The 20,923-nt window shown below is 34.8% G+C and overlaps 1 protein-coding gene across 1 annotated transcript in view; it reads left to right on the top strand.

The window, feature by feature from the left end:
* The window catches only part of EXOC5 (exocyst complex component 5), a 63,359-nt gene extending 54,289 nt beyond the window's left edge, over nt 1-9,070 (top strand). The window contains exons 15-18 of the mRNA XM_027842907.1: nt 3,488-3,574; nt 5,705-5,813; nt 5,993-6,208; nt 6,913-9,070. Coding sequence (XP_027698708.1) covers nt 3,488-3,574; nt 5,705-5,813; nt 5,993-6,208; nt 6,913-7,101 — 601 coding nt within the window. The 3' untranslated portion in view covers nt 7,102-9,070. The remainder of the gene's footprint in view (nt 1-3,487; nt 3,575-5,704; nt 5,814-5,992; nt 6,209-6,912) is intronic.
* Nucleotides 9,071-20,923: the final 11,853 nt, after the last annotated feature.

The raw sequence follows: 20,923 nt of genomic DNA, 5'->3' as shown, positions 1-20,923 counted from the left end.
CAAATTGCCCCTCAAACATCTCTTCTGTCTTTAGTCTTCAACCTCTCTCTATACATTGGTTCCTTCTCTACTCTTTTCAGACATGCCCGAGTCTCCCCTTCCTTATAAAACCTTTATTAGATCCTACTGTTCTCTCAGGCTGCCATCTTAAATCTCTTTTCTCCATCTCCCTTCTCTCTTTGAACTGACTATCCACCTCCCCCATGCCTGAAATGCACCACCTACTCACCTCTACCTTAGGGAAATCCTCTCTTCCATCAAGAGGCAGCTAAAGCACTACTTTCTATGTTAAGCATTTCCTGATTCCCCTCAACTGCTTATTATATCCTTGTATTTATTTTATCTTTATATTCTTTATATACTTAAATGCTTGCTGCCTCTCTCATTTAAGTATAAGATCCTTGAGAGTAGTTTTTTTCTTCTGTTTTTGGTATTTCTATGCAGAATATCTGGTACATAGTAGGCAATTAATAAATATTCTTGATTGACACTTAGCTCAGTCTTCTTCACTTCCCATTTCCAGTCAATTGACAAATCTTGTCACTTTTATCTCCGTAACATCTCTCACATGTACTTGCTTCTATCTACTCACACTGATACTACCCTAGTTCATGCTCTTGTCACCTCTTATATGGATTGTTATAATAACCTCCTAATTGTTTTCTCTGCCACAAAGTGTTTCCCTATCCAATCCATTAGATTAATATATCTAAAACACAAGTTTGGCTGTGTGGCTCCCTGTAGCTGCCATGATCAAATGCAAACCCTTTGTTTGGCATTTAGCACCCTTCATAACATAGCTCTAGTTTACCTTTCTAGGCTTATTATGTATCACTCCCCTTCACCTACTCTACAATCCTGCCAGACTGGCCTATTTGCTATTCCTCATCAATATGGTGGATCTTCTTAGACAATAGTCTGTCTCTCATCTTCATGCCTTCATGCAGTCTTCCTTCTCCTCTAGCTTCCCCCATGCCTGCAACGACCTCATTCCTTACCTCTGCCCTTTACTTTTCTCTCCTCCCTCTTCTAAAATTACCTCATATTTACTTTGTATATAGTTTGTATCTACTTATGTATACTTGTTGTTTTTCCCTATAGAATGTAAACTCCTTGAGTATAGGGATTTTTATGTTCTTAATTTTGTATCCTAAGTGCTTGGCATATGGTAGCCACTTGATAAATGCTTATTCAATGATATCTCTTGAGTATTTTAGCTGAGAGGCATTGTACTTTGGAAGAGAGAGTACTACACTTAGAGTCAGAAGAACTGGGTTTGAGTCCTAGCTCTACCACTTAGTATCTGTGATTATGAGCAAGTTATTTACACTCTTTAAACCTCATCTGTAAAATTGGGACAATTCTACCTGCCATACCCCACCAGGAAGTTACAAGGATCAAATAAATTCCCTTTCTTTCTCTGCCTCTTTTTTTCCTCTTCTCACCTCTTTCCCCTCTATCTCTCTTCCTCACATACAATTCATAGTGAATTCTTGTCCATCAACTCTTGGAACCATCTTTTCTTTGCTATTACCATTGCTGTAATCTACCATTGCCACAGGGACTATCAGTCCCTATTAACTGGATTATTGTAACAGTGATGTAACTGCTATCCACAACTCCAGTCTTTGCTGTCCAATACCATCCTCCCTCCCTTAATCAGTTTAATCTTTCCAGTGCAAAACTCTTCTTATATCATTCCGCTGCTCAAAAATATCTAGTGTTTACACAGAATTTAATAAATAAGAGTCCAAACTAGCATTCAGAGCCCTATATAATCTGTTTCCAAGCTACCTTAATAGCCTTCTTTCATAGTATTTTGCCTCTTTTACTCTACAAAAACTCTACTGCTTTCATTCCTACCATTAATTATACTTGGAATTTCCAATCTCCCACAGGGGAGGGTTTGGAAAGGAGAAAAGGGGGAAAAAAACTTCTTTGAAAAAAACTTAGATTGAAAAGAACCTGGCAGTTCCTGGGAGTTGATCTAGCCTAGCTTCTAGATTTATTGAAATCCTACTCATCCTTTAATTCCTAGCCCAGATGCCACCTTACTATGATGCTTTCCTTGATAGTGCCGTCAGTAAATGAGCTAGCTCTTTTCTGTATTATTAGAATACATGATTTATCTAATGAATAGCTTTCAAGTGCTATATTTATGACACACTTTTTAATGGTTGAGATCATTCTAGGGTGCAAAAGATCTTGCATCCCCTGTGTATCTCTATTGATGCAACAAAGATGGGGGAGGGGGAGATAGTATTAATTTTGATTTGGCTCTAAACAGGAGATTGATTTTTCATTTATGTTTATCAGAGCATCATATATTCATATAGCTATCAAGGTATAGATATCTTATGAGAAGTAGTATACTGTAAGTTATACTACCAGTTAACATTTCAAAGACTGTACCACTGATAGTTTCAGGATCACATTCTAAAAAAGTCACTTATAGTGTTTACCACTAAAGTGAGTTTTTCTTCCTGTGATAAAACTTGTTTAAACCACTGGGCCTAATAAACATACCCTCCCCTCCATATGCATACCTACTCCCATAAGATTTTGATGAGATGTATGTAGGTATGTAGATATGTATGTAGGTAACTCAGAAGAGAAATATAACTGGCAAATCTTTTTTTTTCCTTCCCCAAACTGAATCTAGTTTCTGATGCCATAAGCTAGCAAGATTATACTGTCATCCTCTTAGTCTCATTTGACTTAGTGATTTCCTTTGATTTTTGAATAATAAAGCATGATTTTTTGTTTCAAGAATTAATGCTCTTAGGAGTGAAACCAAATCATTCTGGCATTTAAAAATTACTTTGATAATGAATCTGCAATCTTATTTATGTAGGTCAATGTAGATATTTATTCAGTAATAGAAATCATAACCCTTGTGTGCCTTTTCATTACATGAGATTCTTTCCTGTGGTCTCCCAAAAATCTATCCCATGTAGTCCAACCAGTGTCCTAGAAACTTTTCTCCAGCCTTCTTGACATTGTGTAGGTACCATTTTAGCATTGCAAGCTGGCTAGAGGACTCCATGTGTAATATTTATTATGTTACTAGCTCTTTTATTTTTCCTGTCATACGTTTCTCTGGTGATACTACATTGTTTCTCTTACCTGATTCCTTCTTTGGATTGTTTCATCTTATTTATGCCCACCATGCATCAATCCACTGCCCTTTGAATGATTGTGCTTCTAATTTTGAAGGCCACTTGAGTGATATTTTCTTAAAAATTAGATACTTTAATATTAGTTTTATTTCATACTCATTTATTGTTATTGAGTTATATAGAGCCTTGCACATAGCCATAGTCTCTCTGTAAATGCTATTATTTGGTGAATGGGAAAGAATATTCATTGCATTTACTTACTGTTTGGGTGCTTCTTGGGGGCAAGACTAGAATATTTTTAAAAAGCAAGATTTTTGATTTTTCAACTAAGTAATAACATTGAATTTTTTTTCTTAAATATTTAATAGCTCTTCTCCTAAGTTATCTGAATGCCTTCAGAAGAAAAAAGATATAATTGAACAAATGGAGATGAAACTGGATACTGGTATTGATAGGCAAGTTGTATTGACTTTTTTTTTTACTCTTGAACTGTTGTTTGTTATTTGCATAAGGTTTTAATATTTATTTTTAATTTGGGGAAATTGTTGAGAATTCATTTTTAGCAGTTGCAGTTGAAAGCTCTTTATCTTTTATTTCCTAGTAAAAGGTTAATTCTGAGGTATGCCTCTAAGCACATCCTCTTCTCCCTTTCAAAAAAAAAACCCAAAAACCAAAAAAAACTCCTCTACAGCATTTTAAAAAGATAATTTAATTTGTAATTTAAATTTCCAGGATTTTTTTTTCTATGTATTTTGAACAAACAGTAAAATGAATTCCTTGAAAGCCTCCTGTGTATTTGGTGATTGGGAGGGAGGAGAGAGGAGAGAACAAAAATAAGTTCCAAACTAAATTTCAGACATGTGGTCTCTTTTATACCACATAACATCTGGCATCAAAGAAAAGAAGTAAGAAAATATGCTTAGGACAAATAGACCACATTAGTTTGACAGAATTTTGGCTTAGAAGAATCATTATAAATGATCTAGTTCAGTCTACTGCTTTTAAATTGGACCATAACAAATCTAAGAGAAGTTATGACACTGTAAACCCTTCCAGTTTGGAGTTATCCTTTCTGATAGTTTTATTCTGTGGTCTAAACTAAAGCCCTCATGTAACAAACAACTGAAGTCCTTTCCTCTTCTGACTAAGAGACCAGACTGTAATTATCTTTTGTATAACAATTTTTCCTACATATGTAAAAAACTTTATTAAGTTACTTCCCAACCATCTTTCTCTATAAGTAATCCTACATCTTTACAGGCTTCCTCTATAGGTATTATTCTTCAACATGTTAATTGTTTTGGTTTCTTGTTGCTGTTTTATGCGTGCATGCTTTTCAATTCCCCACTTTTGTGCCATTTACATTAAAAAAAACTAAGATGTCTGAGCTGCTGTCTGTCTAAGTGGATCTGCCTCCAAATGGTGGTCAGGGTGCTCATATACAGTATCAGTGTCTTTTAGTCAGCATCCCTTCTAAAATGCGATTCACATAATCAAACATAAAATATTGCTTATTTTGGACATTGTTTTTTATTAGTGCAGCCTGTGTCACTCTGTTGATTGATATTGACCTGATCAACTAACATTCTTTTTATGCAAGTGCTACTGATCAGCCAGATTTTCTCTCGTGCCTTATCTTACTTTATGTCTCCCAAGCAAATATTCTCTTCTCTTCAAAAATTAACTGATAGCCTGACAATGCATCATTGTAATTTATATTATTCATTTCTAAATCTCTTTACATTAGGAGAATTTGTCTCTTTCTCATTTTAATTGCCTAAACAACTTTCTGTTAAATATCAGTACTTTCTACCTGCCCCATCCCATTTGAATATCTGACTATATAGACTCACAGACATTTAAAGTTTAAAGTCTAGTCTAGTTTGACTTCATTTTACAGACAAAGAAACTGAGACCTGGTTAGGTTATGTGACTTAACCAAGATCACTTGTTAATTGCAGAGCCGGAATTAGATCCTGGTTTTATATGCCCTTTCCACTGATCTGTACTGCCTCACAGTGCATTTTTTTTTCCTTACCAAACACTTTCATTTCATGTTTTATCTTTACAGTTAAATTTCAGTCAATCAGAACCCTCATTAATTGAATTTGGTTTTATCACTTCACTAAGAGGTGAGAAATAAATCACAGGAAATCAAAGAGAGATTTAATTATTCAACAGCTACTAAACTGCACTTATGAAGACAGAAAAGTAGACATTTTAGGATGATTTTATCAGCAAAAATTGAAATAAAAAGATTTTCTTTTCATGAATAGGATAAGTGAACAAGGGCAGGGAAGTTCTAGCTTTGAAAGAGAGGGAGTGAATTGTTCCCTATTTAGAAATATTTTAATCCTTTCTGCTTAATTCTTTCTACTTCTATAGTGATGGTTTTCTGAATTACGTGACAGTTGTCTTAAAACATTGGGCAAATGATGACTTTTTCTCCGTTCTAAAGCAAGCAAATAATAAAGCAGAGATAATTTAACATTGTAGAATCATCTAATTCAAATTAAAATTGTTTTAATATTGTAAGGAACTTTAATAATTAAAAACTCAAACATATTGTTTTTTCAACTTTGAAGGACATTGAATTGTATGGTTGGACAGATGAAGCATATCTTGACTGCAGAACAAAAGAAGACTGACTTTAGGCCAGAAGATGAAAATAATGTTCTGATTCAGTACACTAATGTGAGTGATGTTAACTGTAGCTTTGTTAATGATTATAGGTACTTTGAAATACTTTTGACAAATACTCTGATATTTTTGAAAGATAATATATATTTTTAAAATAGTTATGCTATAAAATTGTCTTCTGTTCTTTGAAATTAGAGCCTGTATTTTTTTTTAATTGTACAAAATTTTTTCAGGCATGTGTTAAGGTCTGTGGTTATGTCAGGAAGCAAGTGGAAAAGATAAGGAATTCCATGGATGGGAAGAATGTGGACACAGTTCTGATGGAATTTGGAGTACGTTTTCATCGACTTATTTATGAACATCTTCAACAATATTCCTATAGTTGTATGGGTGGCATGTTAGCAATTTGTGATGTGGCTGAATACAGGAAATGTGCCAAAGACTTCAAGGTAAGCATAGCTACTAAACCTTGTAAACAGGTTCTCAAAATGTATCGGCCCAACAAAATTTTTATTAGCCTGTGGTATTTTCTCTGAGCATTATAATGCATCTTGTTAATGAGATAAATTTCATTACAGTGGGTATCATGGCCTTAAAGAAGCAGACTATGAGTCTTTTGGTTCATATTTTCTGAATATTTTGTTTGGATACTTGATTTTATTTAGGCGTAGCCTTTTTTCAGGTCCATGTGCCCATGCTGATATGCATGACTGACATACAGTATGTATTATGCAGCAGAAAAAATTCCATAATTTAATTTTTCCCTTATTTTTTCCCTATCTTTTAATTTCTTTACAGTAAATTTTAAAATCATTTTCTTACAAAATTTTCAGCTAAATTTTTTAAATTCATATTTCCCTTTAGTCAGTGAAAAGACACGTTTAATAATAACTAGTCCTATTCAATGGAAATATTTCTGTGAATGATTATGGTTGATAGTAATTGTAAGTTTTTGCAAAGAATTAAAATTTATTTAGAAATCTTTGTGTTTTGAAGTTTGAGTTGCTTTTAAGTATTTTCATTTGCCACAAACAAACAAAACCCTGATGGGTAACTTTCTTATGAGGGGTAAATAATTGAAAATAGTTTTTCAGTCTTCTCATCAAACTAGTATTTCTTCTATTTAATAATTTTTTCTTCTCTCTCAATTCAGATTCCACTGGTATTACAGCTTTTTGATACCCTGCATGCACTTTGCAACCTTCTGGTAGTAGCCCCAGATAATTTAAAGCAGGTCTGCTCTGGAGAACAACTTGCTAATCTGGACAAGAACATACTTCACTCCTTTGTCCAACTCCGGGCTGACTATCGATCTGCCCGCCTGGCTCGGCACTTCAGCTGAGGTTGAGTTTGAAAGAGAAACTTGATGTACTTTGCCCAAGCCTTGATTTTTAGAAAGCACAGAGTATTCCTTACTGAATAGCCACATTTTTACAGGAAAATGACTTTTCAGAACAATATGGCAGCCATATTTAAACTTGAGATTTTACTGGGGGAAATGGAGACTGATAGTCACATTTTGCAATTTTTCTCTAATGATTTCAGCCAAACCTTGTATTGTAAATTTCTTGTCACTGTTTTCACCATGCAAGTTATTTATGTGGGAAGGCAAATAAGACGTTACCAGCGTTTGTCTTTGTTCTTTATCTGATTCCATTTAGTGACTTTAACTGTGATGCTTAGCACAGGTTTAAAGCTGACGCCAAAATACATTTGCTCATCAGTTTTAATGATTTCTTCACTACAACCAATCAAATTGGTATTAATCAAATTCCTTTAGGTGTTCATAAGTAATTTTCCATCATCTTACATGTTAACCTACTTTGCATCATTTCTGCAATTTTTCTGAGATATAATATAACACTAATCTAAAAACAATGTAATAAACTAAATTGGTGAAGCTGTTTTATGCAGATATTAGTCAGGGGCCTTCAACAATATATTTGCTTTTGACTTAATTCAAGAAGGTTTACAATATCTTGTTTGGTACATAAATCTTAAACATGTCCTATCAAGAAATATAGATATATAGCCACCCCATTTTAGATTTTGTTACTCTGAGGTATAAGGTGGGGTATCTTTATAGAAAGGACTACTTTTTTATTTTAAAATTATAAGGGAAATAAAAGGATGCAATATACTTTAAACACATGAAAATGTTCATTTTTAGGAGTAGTGCTGTTTTAAAAATTTCTATCTTTAAATAATGAAAGGATATTCAGAAAGTCTGTCCTCCATTTGAAGTTGAATTGGAAGTTCATATGCAGCCAGCCCAACCAATCTTTCAGACAAATTCATTACCAAGACTGGTGGCCCAGACCCCACAACTTCTGCCTCTCTCCTTCCTTAAGGTATTTCTGAAATGGATTCCTGTTGTAGGCAAGTGATTGAGCCAACCTAATGTAGTGATAGTGGATTAAAATACTTAGGATAGTTTTGCCACCAAGTGGAAATTTAGAATGTAGCTGAGCAATTGCTCTGCTTAATTGAGCAGTAAGAAAACATTCTATACTGGCCTGTTTCTTTTACTAATCTCTGTATTCTGTTCCTAGTCTTTAAGGAGTAGAACATTTTCAATATTCAACTTATGCTAATATCCTTTAACACAACCACAGGCTTCCCCTTTCTATTTTTAGAAATAGGTTAACTTCTGAAAAATCTGTTATTTCTTAACATTCAGTTGTCTTTACCCAAATTCTTGAAATTTCTAAACCCTGGGGATAGATATAAAGCAACTCACTATTGACTGGTTTGTCTTCATTTGTTCTTAGCACAGTATTATCAAGGTAAGCAAGGGAAATATAAAGTATGCCAGATTTTATGAAATCATTCTGGAAAACTGGCAGCTTTAAACAGCTGTATAGTTCTGTTTCTTTGCGAAGACAGAGCCACGGCAAGTTTTGGATACTAGAAAAAGGCACATAAATGTACTATTGCCATTTTAGAAAGCTTTGATATGAATTCAAATGATACCTCTGTTACTTAAAGCCAACAATTTTAAAGCATTGGCTTTAATGGCCACTTTATCTTTGTATACTGTGTCAATTTGTAAACACTTCAATTATTAAATAAAACATTAGGTGTCATTTTAAGACTTCATAGATGTGCTTCAAAATTTATTTTGTATGTTTCACTTCATTTTAAAGATGTAAAATGTATACTTGTTTAAATATTTTGTTAGCTATATTTTCCATGTTTGAGTTCTGTGCGATATTTTCATTATGTCCATTATAAAGAGAGTGACAGAAAAACCCACAGTACTTAAATTTTAGACATGTAAACATCCTTGCTCAATAAACAAATTCCCTAAACTTGCTTTTTATTTCATTTCTCCATTCATATTCCATTTGATAAATTACTTCTATTAAAAGAAAATTTTAAAATACTTTTTCCTTTAGATTCATAGCTTAAATTTTTCTCCTACCATTAACTTTTACTTAAAAGTCAGGTTCCAGACATACTGCAGTCTTTGGGAATTCAGCTTCCAAATATTGTCTTTAAAGAAGAAAAATAAATTTATCCATATTATACAAACAACGTATATTCATTAACTAATTAAAACTCAACAATTTTGTCATCTTTTATACATCACATCCAAATGAAGGTTGGGAAAGAATCTATACATTTAATTTAAAAATAATAATTCATTTATTTGAATAGTGAAATTTTAAGTTAAAAATACTTATTCGAATGTTAAGAACTGTGTATTTTAGTAAGGTATAGTTGTATGCATTACATAATCTTAATTACATTAAAATTAAGTGAATAAGTAAATTATTAAAAGCTTTAAGATGAGAATCTAAGTCACATTTTCTGAAATGTTACTGTTTGAAGTGAAGCAATATAAAATCTGGAGAAAAACTTAAGTTTTAAAAGAAAGTCTCTGGATTATGTAATGAAGACTTAAACACACTGAATGATTGTTTCATAAAGAAGAGTTATAGAATAATAGAGTTGGAAGAGATCTCGACTCTTTTAGACACTGCCTATAGACAGGTGACTGAACCATTTAGAGCTTATGGTGGGTCTCTCCTTAAAGATCTCCAGAGATACAATCACCAGAACTTTGTTTCAGTACTTCAGTGGAATATTTTTAGCTCATGCTTCCTTTTCTAACCGACAAATTATAAATGGTAAAAAGTAAGAGAACTGCTGGAAAGTAAACAGATTTGCCCTTTATTTTTCAAATGGTCCCATTATCTTTTTACTGGCTTTCTTTCCCCTAAATTACTCCTCCACTTTATACACAAATATTTTAATTAGTCAAAAGCCTTAAAGTAAAACTATAATACCTAAAGTGCAATTTAGGAGAATGAGATTCTCAATCCATCCTTGAGGTACCAGAAGCTTCTCAACATACAATGTTACACCCATGAGGCACTTGTCAATGTGAACCATAGGCGTGTTATAGCAAGATTCCAGTGTTTGGACTTTGACTTCTGAGAGTTTGTGTTTGGGACCACATTACTTTAGGTTTGGCTTTTTTTCTTGACCTTCCATTGTTTATATTGCTGTTGACTTACCATGTACTTTGAGAAAATGTACCTTTCAAATGCTGCTGCTCTCTTTTGCCAGAATGCAATACAAAAATAAGTGTTTGATGTATGAAAACTTCCTCATTTTTATTTTAACATAGTATGTAGCTCTCTTCAGTGTCTGCACCTCCTTACTGTACCTTAGAAGGGTTGGTCTGATAATGTACTTTGAAAGGGTGGTTCTTATTCAAGTAAATGTAACTAAATCTGAAACTTTCAGTGACAAGTACAAGTTGGTATTGACTGAAGGCATGTACAATCCAGTTATGAAATAGGGCCTTTATTTTGAAGTTTGGTTACAAAACTAGCTGTTTCACAAAGAATTTTCTTTTTTAGTATTTACTATTGCCCTTCCTTGATTTCCCCTCTTTCAGATATGGGTTGTGAATTTAATGATTAAGTTCTTTGTAGAATCCTATGGCATATTTTCTTCATTCCCTAGTATGTATGATCATAAATTGTACTTATGGGTCATTTTCACTATAATTTTTCATGATAGGCCATAAGTTGCAGCAATGATTTCATAGGTCCATCTTCTCTCAGAAGCATGAATCTCTTATACCATCTCTGGAAAGTAGTTATCCAGCATGCATTTGAAGACTTCCAGTGATGGTGAACTCACTATCAGCCAAAGCAACCCATCCCACTTTTGAAGAGAAATGAGAATTTGCTGGTTTTTCCTTATATTAAACTGAAATCTACCTCCTTGTTAGCTTTCACTTCCTGGTATTAGTTTTCTCTTTGACCAAGAAATACATATGTAATCCTTCTTCCACATGATTGACTTTCAAATATTTAAAGCTAATAATCACGCACTTCTACCTTCCAACTAGTTTCCCAGGTTAAATATCCTCAGTTCTTTCAACCCGTCCTTGTAATGCATGATTTCCTATCCCCTTATTTTGCTGGACCACCTCTCGTCACAATCTACATATCTTTCCTTTTTTCTCATTGATCTTACTTTTATTTTAAACACATTTTTGTTGCAATCTTTTGTTTTAAAATTATCTTCATTCCCAGGCATATCCCTTTCCTCATTTACCATCTCCTCTTTAGAACACCATCCCTTGTAACCCAGAAATAAGGATAAAGGGGAATGGGTGGGGAAAGGCAGTTCAGCAAAACTAACCCACACCTACATTCCTTCCTGAAGTATGATACCCAGACTGAACTTAACACACTTGTGGTCTGAGCAGAGCAGAATACAACAGGGCTACCCCTTGTACTTGGAGGCAGCTAGATGGTGCAGTGGAGGAGTCAGGAGGACCTGAGTTCAAATCTGGCCTCAGATACTAGCTGTATGACCCTGGGCAAGTCACTTAACCCTGTTTGCCTCAATTCTTTATGTCTAAAATGAGCTGGAGAAGGAAATGGCAAATCACTCCAGTATCTTTGCTAAGAAAACCCCAAATGGGGTCATGGAAAAGCAGACATGACTGAAGGAACAACAAAAACCCTGGTACTCTACCAACTTCTTTGGTTACTATCTCATACTGCTGGCTCAATTGCGATCCAGTAAAAACTTTTAGGTCCTTTTTACATGAATTAAATTGAGTACTCATATAATTGAGTTTTTTCAGTTTAGTTCAGTGGTGAGCAACAAACTTAAGTCCCTATACTTCTCCCTGTTGAATTTTGTGTTGCCTTTCTTTGTTCATCTTTACAGCATGTTGAGATTTTTTTTGGGGGGGGGGGGAATCCTGATTCTGTTATCTATTATTAGTACTTCCCTCCCAGCTTTGACTGAAGGTATAACTGTTTGTGTAGAAATACTGTATACCATTCCCTCTTGAATAATAAACATCCATTTGAAAGATACAAGGAAACCAATTTCCCCTTTCATATACACTGAAGGTTTGAATACCTGTATTTGTTAGGTAAAGAAAATGTCCCCTTATATGACATGAAAAAGACAATTGTGGAGTGGAAATAGAAATTAACTTGGAGTTGGATCTGTGTTCAGTCTCTGACTTCTTTACTTACATTTTGTGAATCACTCCTTAACTTGTAAAATGAGATTGATACTACATTGACTAGTCACTTCGTATGGCAGTTGTAAAGAAAGCATTTTGTAGACCATAAAGCAGTATATAAATGAAAGCTACTGTGTAGGGACTAGTCCTGTAATTAAATTGTGAGACACAAACCCATTTTGAGAATGTGAAGATGTGTGTGAACTAGAAAACTCATTTTAGGACCTTTGAAAATTGTTCTTGGTTAAATTTCATTTCTTCCTCATTCAGAACACAAGCTGGAAGAATCAGGTTTGGGGACAGAGAGAATTATATTGAAATTTTTATGTGTGTGCATAGTAAGTTGACAACTTTCATGCAAAATACTTTTGTTTTCTTCTTCATGTATTTCTTTACCATTGTTGGCTGAGGGTACCAATTAATCTTAGGTCTTATAATTTAGCTTTATTTGATACATGATTCCTCAAAATTACCTGCTAAGGCCTTGTCAAGTGAGTTTCAAAGGTTGTGTAGTCTACTTTATCCAAAGTCAATTCAAATAGGAATATATAACATACTCAAACTAGCAAACAACTTCAGAAGAAAAGCACTTATTCAGAAGGCATGATATGAATGAAGCAGCAATGATGCATTACAAATATATTATTATTTGCACTAATATTTGAGCAGGTGGAATGGATTAGTACTTGGTCAACATTATATTGATTATAATGTACTTTCCTATATTAATATGTACTGTGTAACATGCATTAAATTGTCAGTTCATTTCAGCTAAGATAGTAATATTTATGTATCTGTTTTATAGACAGTATCCAGTTGAGCTAGTTTTAATTCAAAAGTTTTAGAGTGGAAATAATTTTACCTTCAGAATGACCTGACAATCACTAGATAATAGAATTATCAGTAATTGGCAACGGGTGGGACAGGAGTGGGGCGGGGAGACTTCCATTTTTGTCCTACAACGCAGCATTCCTTTGCCCAAGTGACTGTTACTCCCTCAATATCCTTTCTCCAGTCTGAATCCTCTCATATCGTCCCTTTGCTGTTCATATCCTCCCTCCTCCGACCCCAAATTTGTTATTCTACCCTCTACCTCTAACCTCCTCAACCATCCTATTAACACAAGTTCCAGCTCTCACGTGCTTGGCAAGCTAACCTGATTAATACCAAGACCAAGCTGTTACTAATTGGTCAAAGCTTAGAATCTTACCCCTCCCTAGGCTATTTTCATTTTAACGGGGGACTCTTCAAAACCAACTTAATTTAACTCAAAGGAATGAATCTCTAATGATGGAATTAAAGGTCTCATGACAGGCCAGTTGGGAAGAGGTTGGGTGCGTAAGTGGGAGAAAGATTGCCCAATAAATTCACATCAAGTAGGCAGTTGCCAGAAGCATCTATAGTTAAACAGTCCATCATTAGTTGAGAATTGCCTCTTTTTCTGTTGCTGGAAGTTACTTCAAAATAAATGGACCATCAGGGGCATTTGGTTGAATAGTGTCTGACCTGGAATGACAGAAAATGTTGCTTTTTGAGTATGCACCTTTTGCACACATTATGTGACATTTAGAATTAGATAATGTGGGTTCTACATGAGGTAGGAAAAATAAAGTACCTATATTAAGTGAAATATTGAAGCTAGGGTGATTAACGGCTCTGAAACTGCACGATTATAAATTCTAGTGCATATCCGTTTTGAGCCACCAGGGGGAGAATTTATTTGTGTTCAGCAAACGCTGAATGTCTACTGTGTTTTTATGGTAATATTTTAAGTTTTAATTTAGAGCCTTTTTGTAGTTTTTTTAAATTAAAAACCCCATGAAGCACAACATCCTTTACAGACAGACACACTGTTAACCTATGAGGAAATTTAAGTACATAATTGCTTTTTATCAAGAAAAATCATCATCATAAATGATTATAAATAATAATACAAATACAAATAATGCAAAATAATAATACTGATAAAATAATACTTTAGGATCATTGTGTGTCATCTCCTTGTTGGTGTCTTGATTTTCCTCCAGACATTCATTTCCTTGTGCTCTTTTTTTGGGGGGGTGGGGGTAGAAATCAAGCAACAGAACATTCAGCACAAACTATGGCAGTTTTTAGACCTACATACAACCTACATACCAAGAACAATGCTGGATAGTATTCTTCACTCCAGTGAATTCAGTGGTTTGGAGCAGATTTTCCCAAACAAATATCACAGTAAAGAATGAGCATAGTTTTAAAGAACTTTTTCCTGAGGACACTATTAAAATTTGTATGTGTTTTAAGATGAAGGGTGGCATTGTGGAAAAAGCATGCTGAATTAGAAGACCAGGAAGACCTAAATTCAAATGATCCCTCTGATGCTAGTTGTACGACATATTTGAGTTCCAAGTGCCTGTTTTCTCTTTTGGAAAGCAGGGGCAATAATTCCAGTAGACCTTTCCCCACAATATTGTTATAAGGATCTCATGAGAACTTAGCAAAAACACCTCATAAACATCAAATACTATATAAATGTCGCGATTCTTTACCTGTCCTCTTTTACCCATATGCTCTGATTCCTAAAATTAATTTTTAAAAATATGATGCGACTTAGTGGATAGCATTGGACATGGAATCAGGATAACCTGGGTTCAAATATTAGCTGTGTGACTATGGACTAGTCATTTCAATTGTCTGAGCCTCAGTTTCACAATCTAGAAAATTACTGTATCTTCGGCACCTGTAAAATTTGTCTCAGTTCTGAGGCTCAAATGAAGTAATGTATGTAAATTGCTTTTTGCAGACTTTAATGTACATGTATGTGCCAGTTATTTTATTATCCATTGATTTAATATTTATATTCTGTTGACTTTTAGTGTGTTAGAGAGCAAGGCCTTTTGGTCATTTCACTATTTGGCTCAGTATCCTATGATAATCTGGACTACTTTTTATTACTACTTCTTTAATTTGGGGGAATTTACTTCATCTCTGAGCCTCATTTTCCTCATCTGTAAATGGAAAGGCTGGCACTAGACTATCTTGAAAGTTCCTTCCGATTCCAACATTCTAGGGTTCCTTGATGCGCCATATAAGTAAGCACCTCAGGGGAAAACACGACTCTATATTAAGAGCTCATAGCAATACCAGAAGTAGATGAACACAAGAAAACAAAGTGACAGCTAAGCCTCCTAATCACCTGAGAACTAATGCCTGACTCCATGATAGATGCAATTTTGTTATGATTATGCCATTGGAGTGAGCAAAGTGAATGATTTGCAGCAGGGAAAAATGCCAGTTCCAAAAACACAATTTCAGAGAAGTTGAAAATGACTCCCTCTCTCCTCCACTTTTCTTAGGGTATTGTACCAAGCAAGAACAGACCTCCTCCCTCCAAAAAAGTGTGTTTATAATGTGTATGTATATGTGTGTATGTATGTATGTGTGTATCTATATGCACATATAGACATATATGTCTATATGTGTGGACATGTATACGTAGTTGTGTGTGTATATATATGTATGTGTGTGCATCCAAAAAATCTCTTTCTACCAACCAGGACACGAGGAATACAGCTACCAATAATAGTTTCCAGAAGCAGTGACATGTTGTGGTATATATGCCTTTCTTCTCCATACCTTCAAATCATCTAGAATTCAATGTCAATTTATAATAAGGCTTCTTGTATGCTAGAGTGGAGACAGCACAAACTACTTTTCTCCTCTTCATCTTCAATACTGTGATAGATCTGTGAGGTCATCTGGGTGGATATTCCTACCCCTTAACAGATAGATGATCTTTCTGAGTTTCTATGATTGGAAAAATTGAATCACCCGATGGTCCTTCTACTGACAAGCTTCTTTGACTTTGGGCTAGTCTTCAATTGGGAAATGCCTGTTAGAGGGCCCAACTCACAGGCTTCATCTTTGGGAACCCATGGTCACTTTATGATAAAGCATTGGACCCATAAAAGAAAGCTCTCACCACCAATGTTAAATAGTTTAACATTAGAAATGGGTATGATTCTATTGTGGAAATAACATCAATCAATAATTAGTAAGCATTTATTAAATGCTTATGATATGGTAGGCACTGTGCTAAAATAGGCAGCTAGGTGGTGCAGTGGATAGAGTGCTGGTCCTGGAGTGTGGAGTACTCATCTTCCTGAGTTCAAATCTGGCCTTAGGCACTTACTAGCTGTGTGACCCTGGGCAAGTCACTTAACGCTGTTTGCCTCGGTTTCCTCATCTGTAAAATAAGCTGGGGAAGAAAACAAATCTTTGTCAAGAAAACCCCAAATGGGGTCATGAAGGGTCAGACAAAACTGAAAACAACTGAACAACAGATATGCCAGGCGCTGTGCTAAGGTGTATTACCATCCGCTTTGCCACTGCACCCTAAGAACGATGGGACCTTTCTATTTAATTTGTAGCTGAAACCTCTTATATGTGTTCCTTACCCTATTTGAATATGAGTTCCTTGAGAGCAAGAACCACCTTGCATGTAGTAGCCCCAGCGTTTGATATTGGTGCTTTGTACATAATAAATTCTTAATGAATGTTTTTTCATTCATACAATAGAATTACAGCAGAAGCTTCCCTCCTTAAAGGGCTTCAGTTTTTACAGAAAAAAGAGAAAGATTCTTAAAACATGTGTTGCTGGGGTATTTGCAAGTTCATGTTGGATATTTATGCCTCTGTCTTTGTGGTCCACAGTTTTTACTTTTTTTCCACACAAGTAGATGGTCACTGTGTATTATTAACAATTAAAATTAAGACAGAAAGCTAAAGATTAGGAAGTTTGTTCATGATCAACATTGTTTTTTTTTTCCTGTTAATTCATGTATTTTTTAACATCACTGGTAGCTCATGAAAGGTCCCTCTCTCCCCAAACATATTTATGAAGCACTCTTACCAGGAGTTGATTGAATCATGGAATTTTAGAGCTACAAGGTACTTTACAGATCATTCTAGTCCAACTCTCTCATTTCACAGATCAGGAAACTAAGACCAACAGGGCGTGAAAAGACTTGTTCAAAATTGCACAAAGCTGGAGCAAACCAAAATGAAAAATCCATCAACCCTTGAGCAATCAGCCAATTAGCATTTATTAAGCGCTTACAACTGTGCTAAGTGCTGGGAATACAAAGTATCTTATGTGTTTCCTCAATTTGTTCTAACCCATCACTAGCTCTGAATATATGGTTTAGCAATAGGTATAATGTGGTTTTCTGACCAGGTGAAAGATATCTTCACACATAGAACTCTGAGAATCCTTTGGAATTTTTTCTGTATTGCAGTCACCAGATTGGGCTAAGTAAGGGGAGAACTGATTCCATTATGAAAGAGAAAGAAAGAAAGAGAGAGAGAGAGAGAGAGAGAGAGAGAGAGAGAGAGAGAGAGAGAGAGAAAGAAAAAGAAAGAAAGAAAGAAAAGAGAGAGAGAGAAAGAAAGAAAGAAAGAAAAGATGGAGGGAGGGAAGAAAGAAGGAAAAAAGAAGGAAGGAAGGAAAAGAAGCATTAGTACCAAACCCCCAATTACAAATATGATAGCAAATTATATGCCATTGAGTTTTTTTTATCTGAAAATGTGTCAGTTTGAGGTGTTTCCCTAGTCAAAAAGGTTTATGAGAATAGTCATAGCAAGAGAAAAAATTATTTACACCTCTACGTAAATCTGTGTAATAGTATTTTTCAATAGACTTTTTCTTGGCTTTTGTGATATGAGCAAAACTTCTTCATATTTTAATTGAACTGTTTTGTGCTTGAACTCCATTACTGAAGCAAGGCAAGCTGTTTTCTTTAATGTGTATGCTTATGAACATGCCCAATCCTGGCTGTGCTTTGCACTGACCATTCTAAGGTTTTCAGTCACTTTCTACCAATATCCTCTGCCAAAATGTATTCCCAAAAGAACCAGTTTTGCCCAAGTTCTCTCTGTTAGAAGAAACTTCCCCTTGGTTGAACTGCTCAAGAATTATCTGCACTTGACCCAGGCCAGGCTTAAGATCCAAAAAATCTGGATTTTCTTGAATGGCTGAGATAATGAGTGCAAACTTACAATATCCTGAGCTATGGTTATGACTCATAATCTTGTTCCTTTCTCTTAGACAAAAGGTTCTGTCACCTACTTTATTTCTATAGGGGAGGCAGATACTTCAGACACCTGGCATTGAAATTGCATTGTGTGTGAGGTGAATTGTGTGACTGTTTCTAAGTTGTTGTTTTTTTTTTCAAGTGTCAAACAAAGCATGTAGTTGGAGTTTTCTGGCATTTTTCCCCTCTAAAGGTTTGCTCTGCTTGTGTGTGTGTGTGTGTATATGTGTGTGTGTGTGTGTGTATGTATGTACACACACATACATAATTATTATTAAACAATTTAGCAATATTCAGGAAAGTGTAAGATATCTTCTCTGGAAGAAAAAGCAAAGAACTCAAAGTGAATTTCATTGTATCTAGTTTGGGGTACCTTAAGTGAATACTTGAAAGTTTTCAAAATATTTGAGGTATTAATATGTAAAAATTGGTTCATATGTCAAGTGTTTTAGCTAATTTTAAATGTGTGGTTGCTGTGGGTTTAAAAAAGGGCATTCTTGGGGCAGCTAGATGGTACAGTGGATAGAGCTCAGGCCTTGGAGTCAGGAGGACCTGAGTTCAAATGCAGTCTCAGACACATAACGCTCACTTAGTTGTGTGACTCTGGGCAAGTCACTTAACCCCAACTGCCTCATAAAAAAAAAAGGGCATTCTTGAGGATGAGTAGTGATTTCTACATAGTTGGCTGTCAAATGTTGAATGGATAAATGAATTTACATGGAATCAATTGTTAAACATATGAAATAACAGTGTTCTTCATTTAATTGTCTAGGGAATGTCATTTGAATTTGGAGTTGCAGCTTAAAAACTGAAGAAATGGATTTTTCTTCTATATATGTATATATATATATATATGTAGACACACAGATATGTATACACACACATATATATAATTTTGTTTTACATGAATGTCATAATCTTCTTTCCAGCTTTTCCTTCCTTAAACTCCTATAAAACTACCATTGGTCCTTAGGATAAATTTGAAAACCCAAAATTCTTAATTGGATTTAAAGTGATATATACTCAGTCATGGGCATAGATAAATATTTCAGGTTACACTTTGTTGAGAAGAGAACTTTACTAATAAATAAATTGTCAGATAAAAATAACATTCTTTACATGTAATTGTATGCACACTCTTATGAGCCAGTAGTCAATAAACATTTATTAAATGCCTACTATGTGCCAGGCATGATGTAATCTCTAGAGATACAAAAAAAAAAGGCAAAAGACAGTTTCTGCCCTCATGGAGTTCACAATTTAATCTAATATTACAGTCCTGCCACTTTAAAATTAAAGGTAGAATACATTGATCTTTTAATATTTCAAAGACTTGAGATTTCATTACATTGGGTTTTCTTTCTATGAAAATTACAACTCCTCCAAGCCTTAGTAGATTTCAAGAGTCTCTATTACAACCAGGATTCTACTCAAATCTAATATGTTTTGCTTGCTGCTACTTTGGTAGTGCCAGATTGACATAGAAATTGCTGAGCATGAGCAGGTAACAAGATGCAAGTTCTAATTGTAGTTCAGGGTGTTGAGAGTTTGCATTCATTATCTCAACCATACAAATAAATGGTGGAGTTGGTTCAAGACATTTTTTTTGAGAGAGGAGACATTGTTTCTTTGAGAAACATTATACATTGTATAAGACCATTTTTGGGACTACCTCCAAACATATAGAGATAGAAAAAAAGACTTTGTAAGATGTAGACATGTCAAAGAAGCCTACTTCTTGACACATCCCCAATTTCTTTATTGCCTCTCTAGAGATTTTGGAAAAGGTGAAATTGGGACTTCTTGGTTTGAAGGGAAATATCTCACTTCCTACTGGATTCTTCATTGACTCTGTTTATTTTCTGATATATTCTAATTGGTAAAACTCCTATGATTTTTCTTTGCTATCTGCTTGAATAAAGGGGTTTATTCATATGCGCTATTTGTGACAGTCTTTTGTATAACCCTAGGTGGCACAAGAGATAAAGTGTCAGGCCTGGAATCAAGAAGACTCATCTTCCTGAGTTCAAATCTGGCCTCAGAACTTACTGGTTGTATGATTCTGAGCAAGTCATTTAACCCTATTTGCCTCAGTTTCTCATCTGTAAAAAAAATGAACCAAAAAAGGAAATTGCAAAGGAAATGGCAAGCCATTCCAGTATCTCTGCCAAGAAAACCCTCTATGGGGTCACAAAGAGTCAGACACAACTAAACAATAAAAAAAGACTTTTTACTTGTGTTTGGTGGGAAGTGGCCACGGCAACAGGCATAAACTTGGGGCAAATCTAAAAATCATGAGCCTAGACCAGCAATATTTAGGGGGCAAACAGTCTAGTACTCACCTTAGAAACTAGAGAAAAGAGCATATCCAGCCTTGTGACCTGTTTCCTGCTCCCTTGAAAGCAAGACTCAGTCTCCCTTGGAGAAAAGTGGGGAAAATATCACAGATGTCTATTGATACTTTCTGTGAATTGACTAATTAATGTGGGTACACATTTCATAAATGTGTATGGCAAAAAAAAAGCAAAAAAAAATAAATACTTGCTTTGGAAAAATGTACCTACCAGATCTATGGATGAGGGAAG

This window comes from Vombatus ursinus, unplaced genomic scaffold (genome assembly GCF_900497805.2).
Source record: "Vombatus ursinus unplaced genomic scaffold, bare-nosed wombat genome assembly UNPS02014893.1, whole genome shotgun sequence".
NCBI classification, from domain to species: Eukaryota; Metazoa; Chordata; class Mammalia; order Diprotodontia; family Vombatidae; genus Vombatus; species Vombatus ursinus.
The sequence above is the reverse complement of the archived record's forward strand: the minus strand, read 5'-3'. Positions and strand labels throughout refer to the sequence as shown.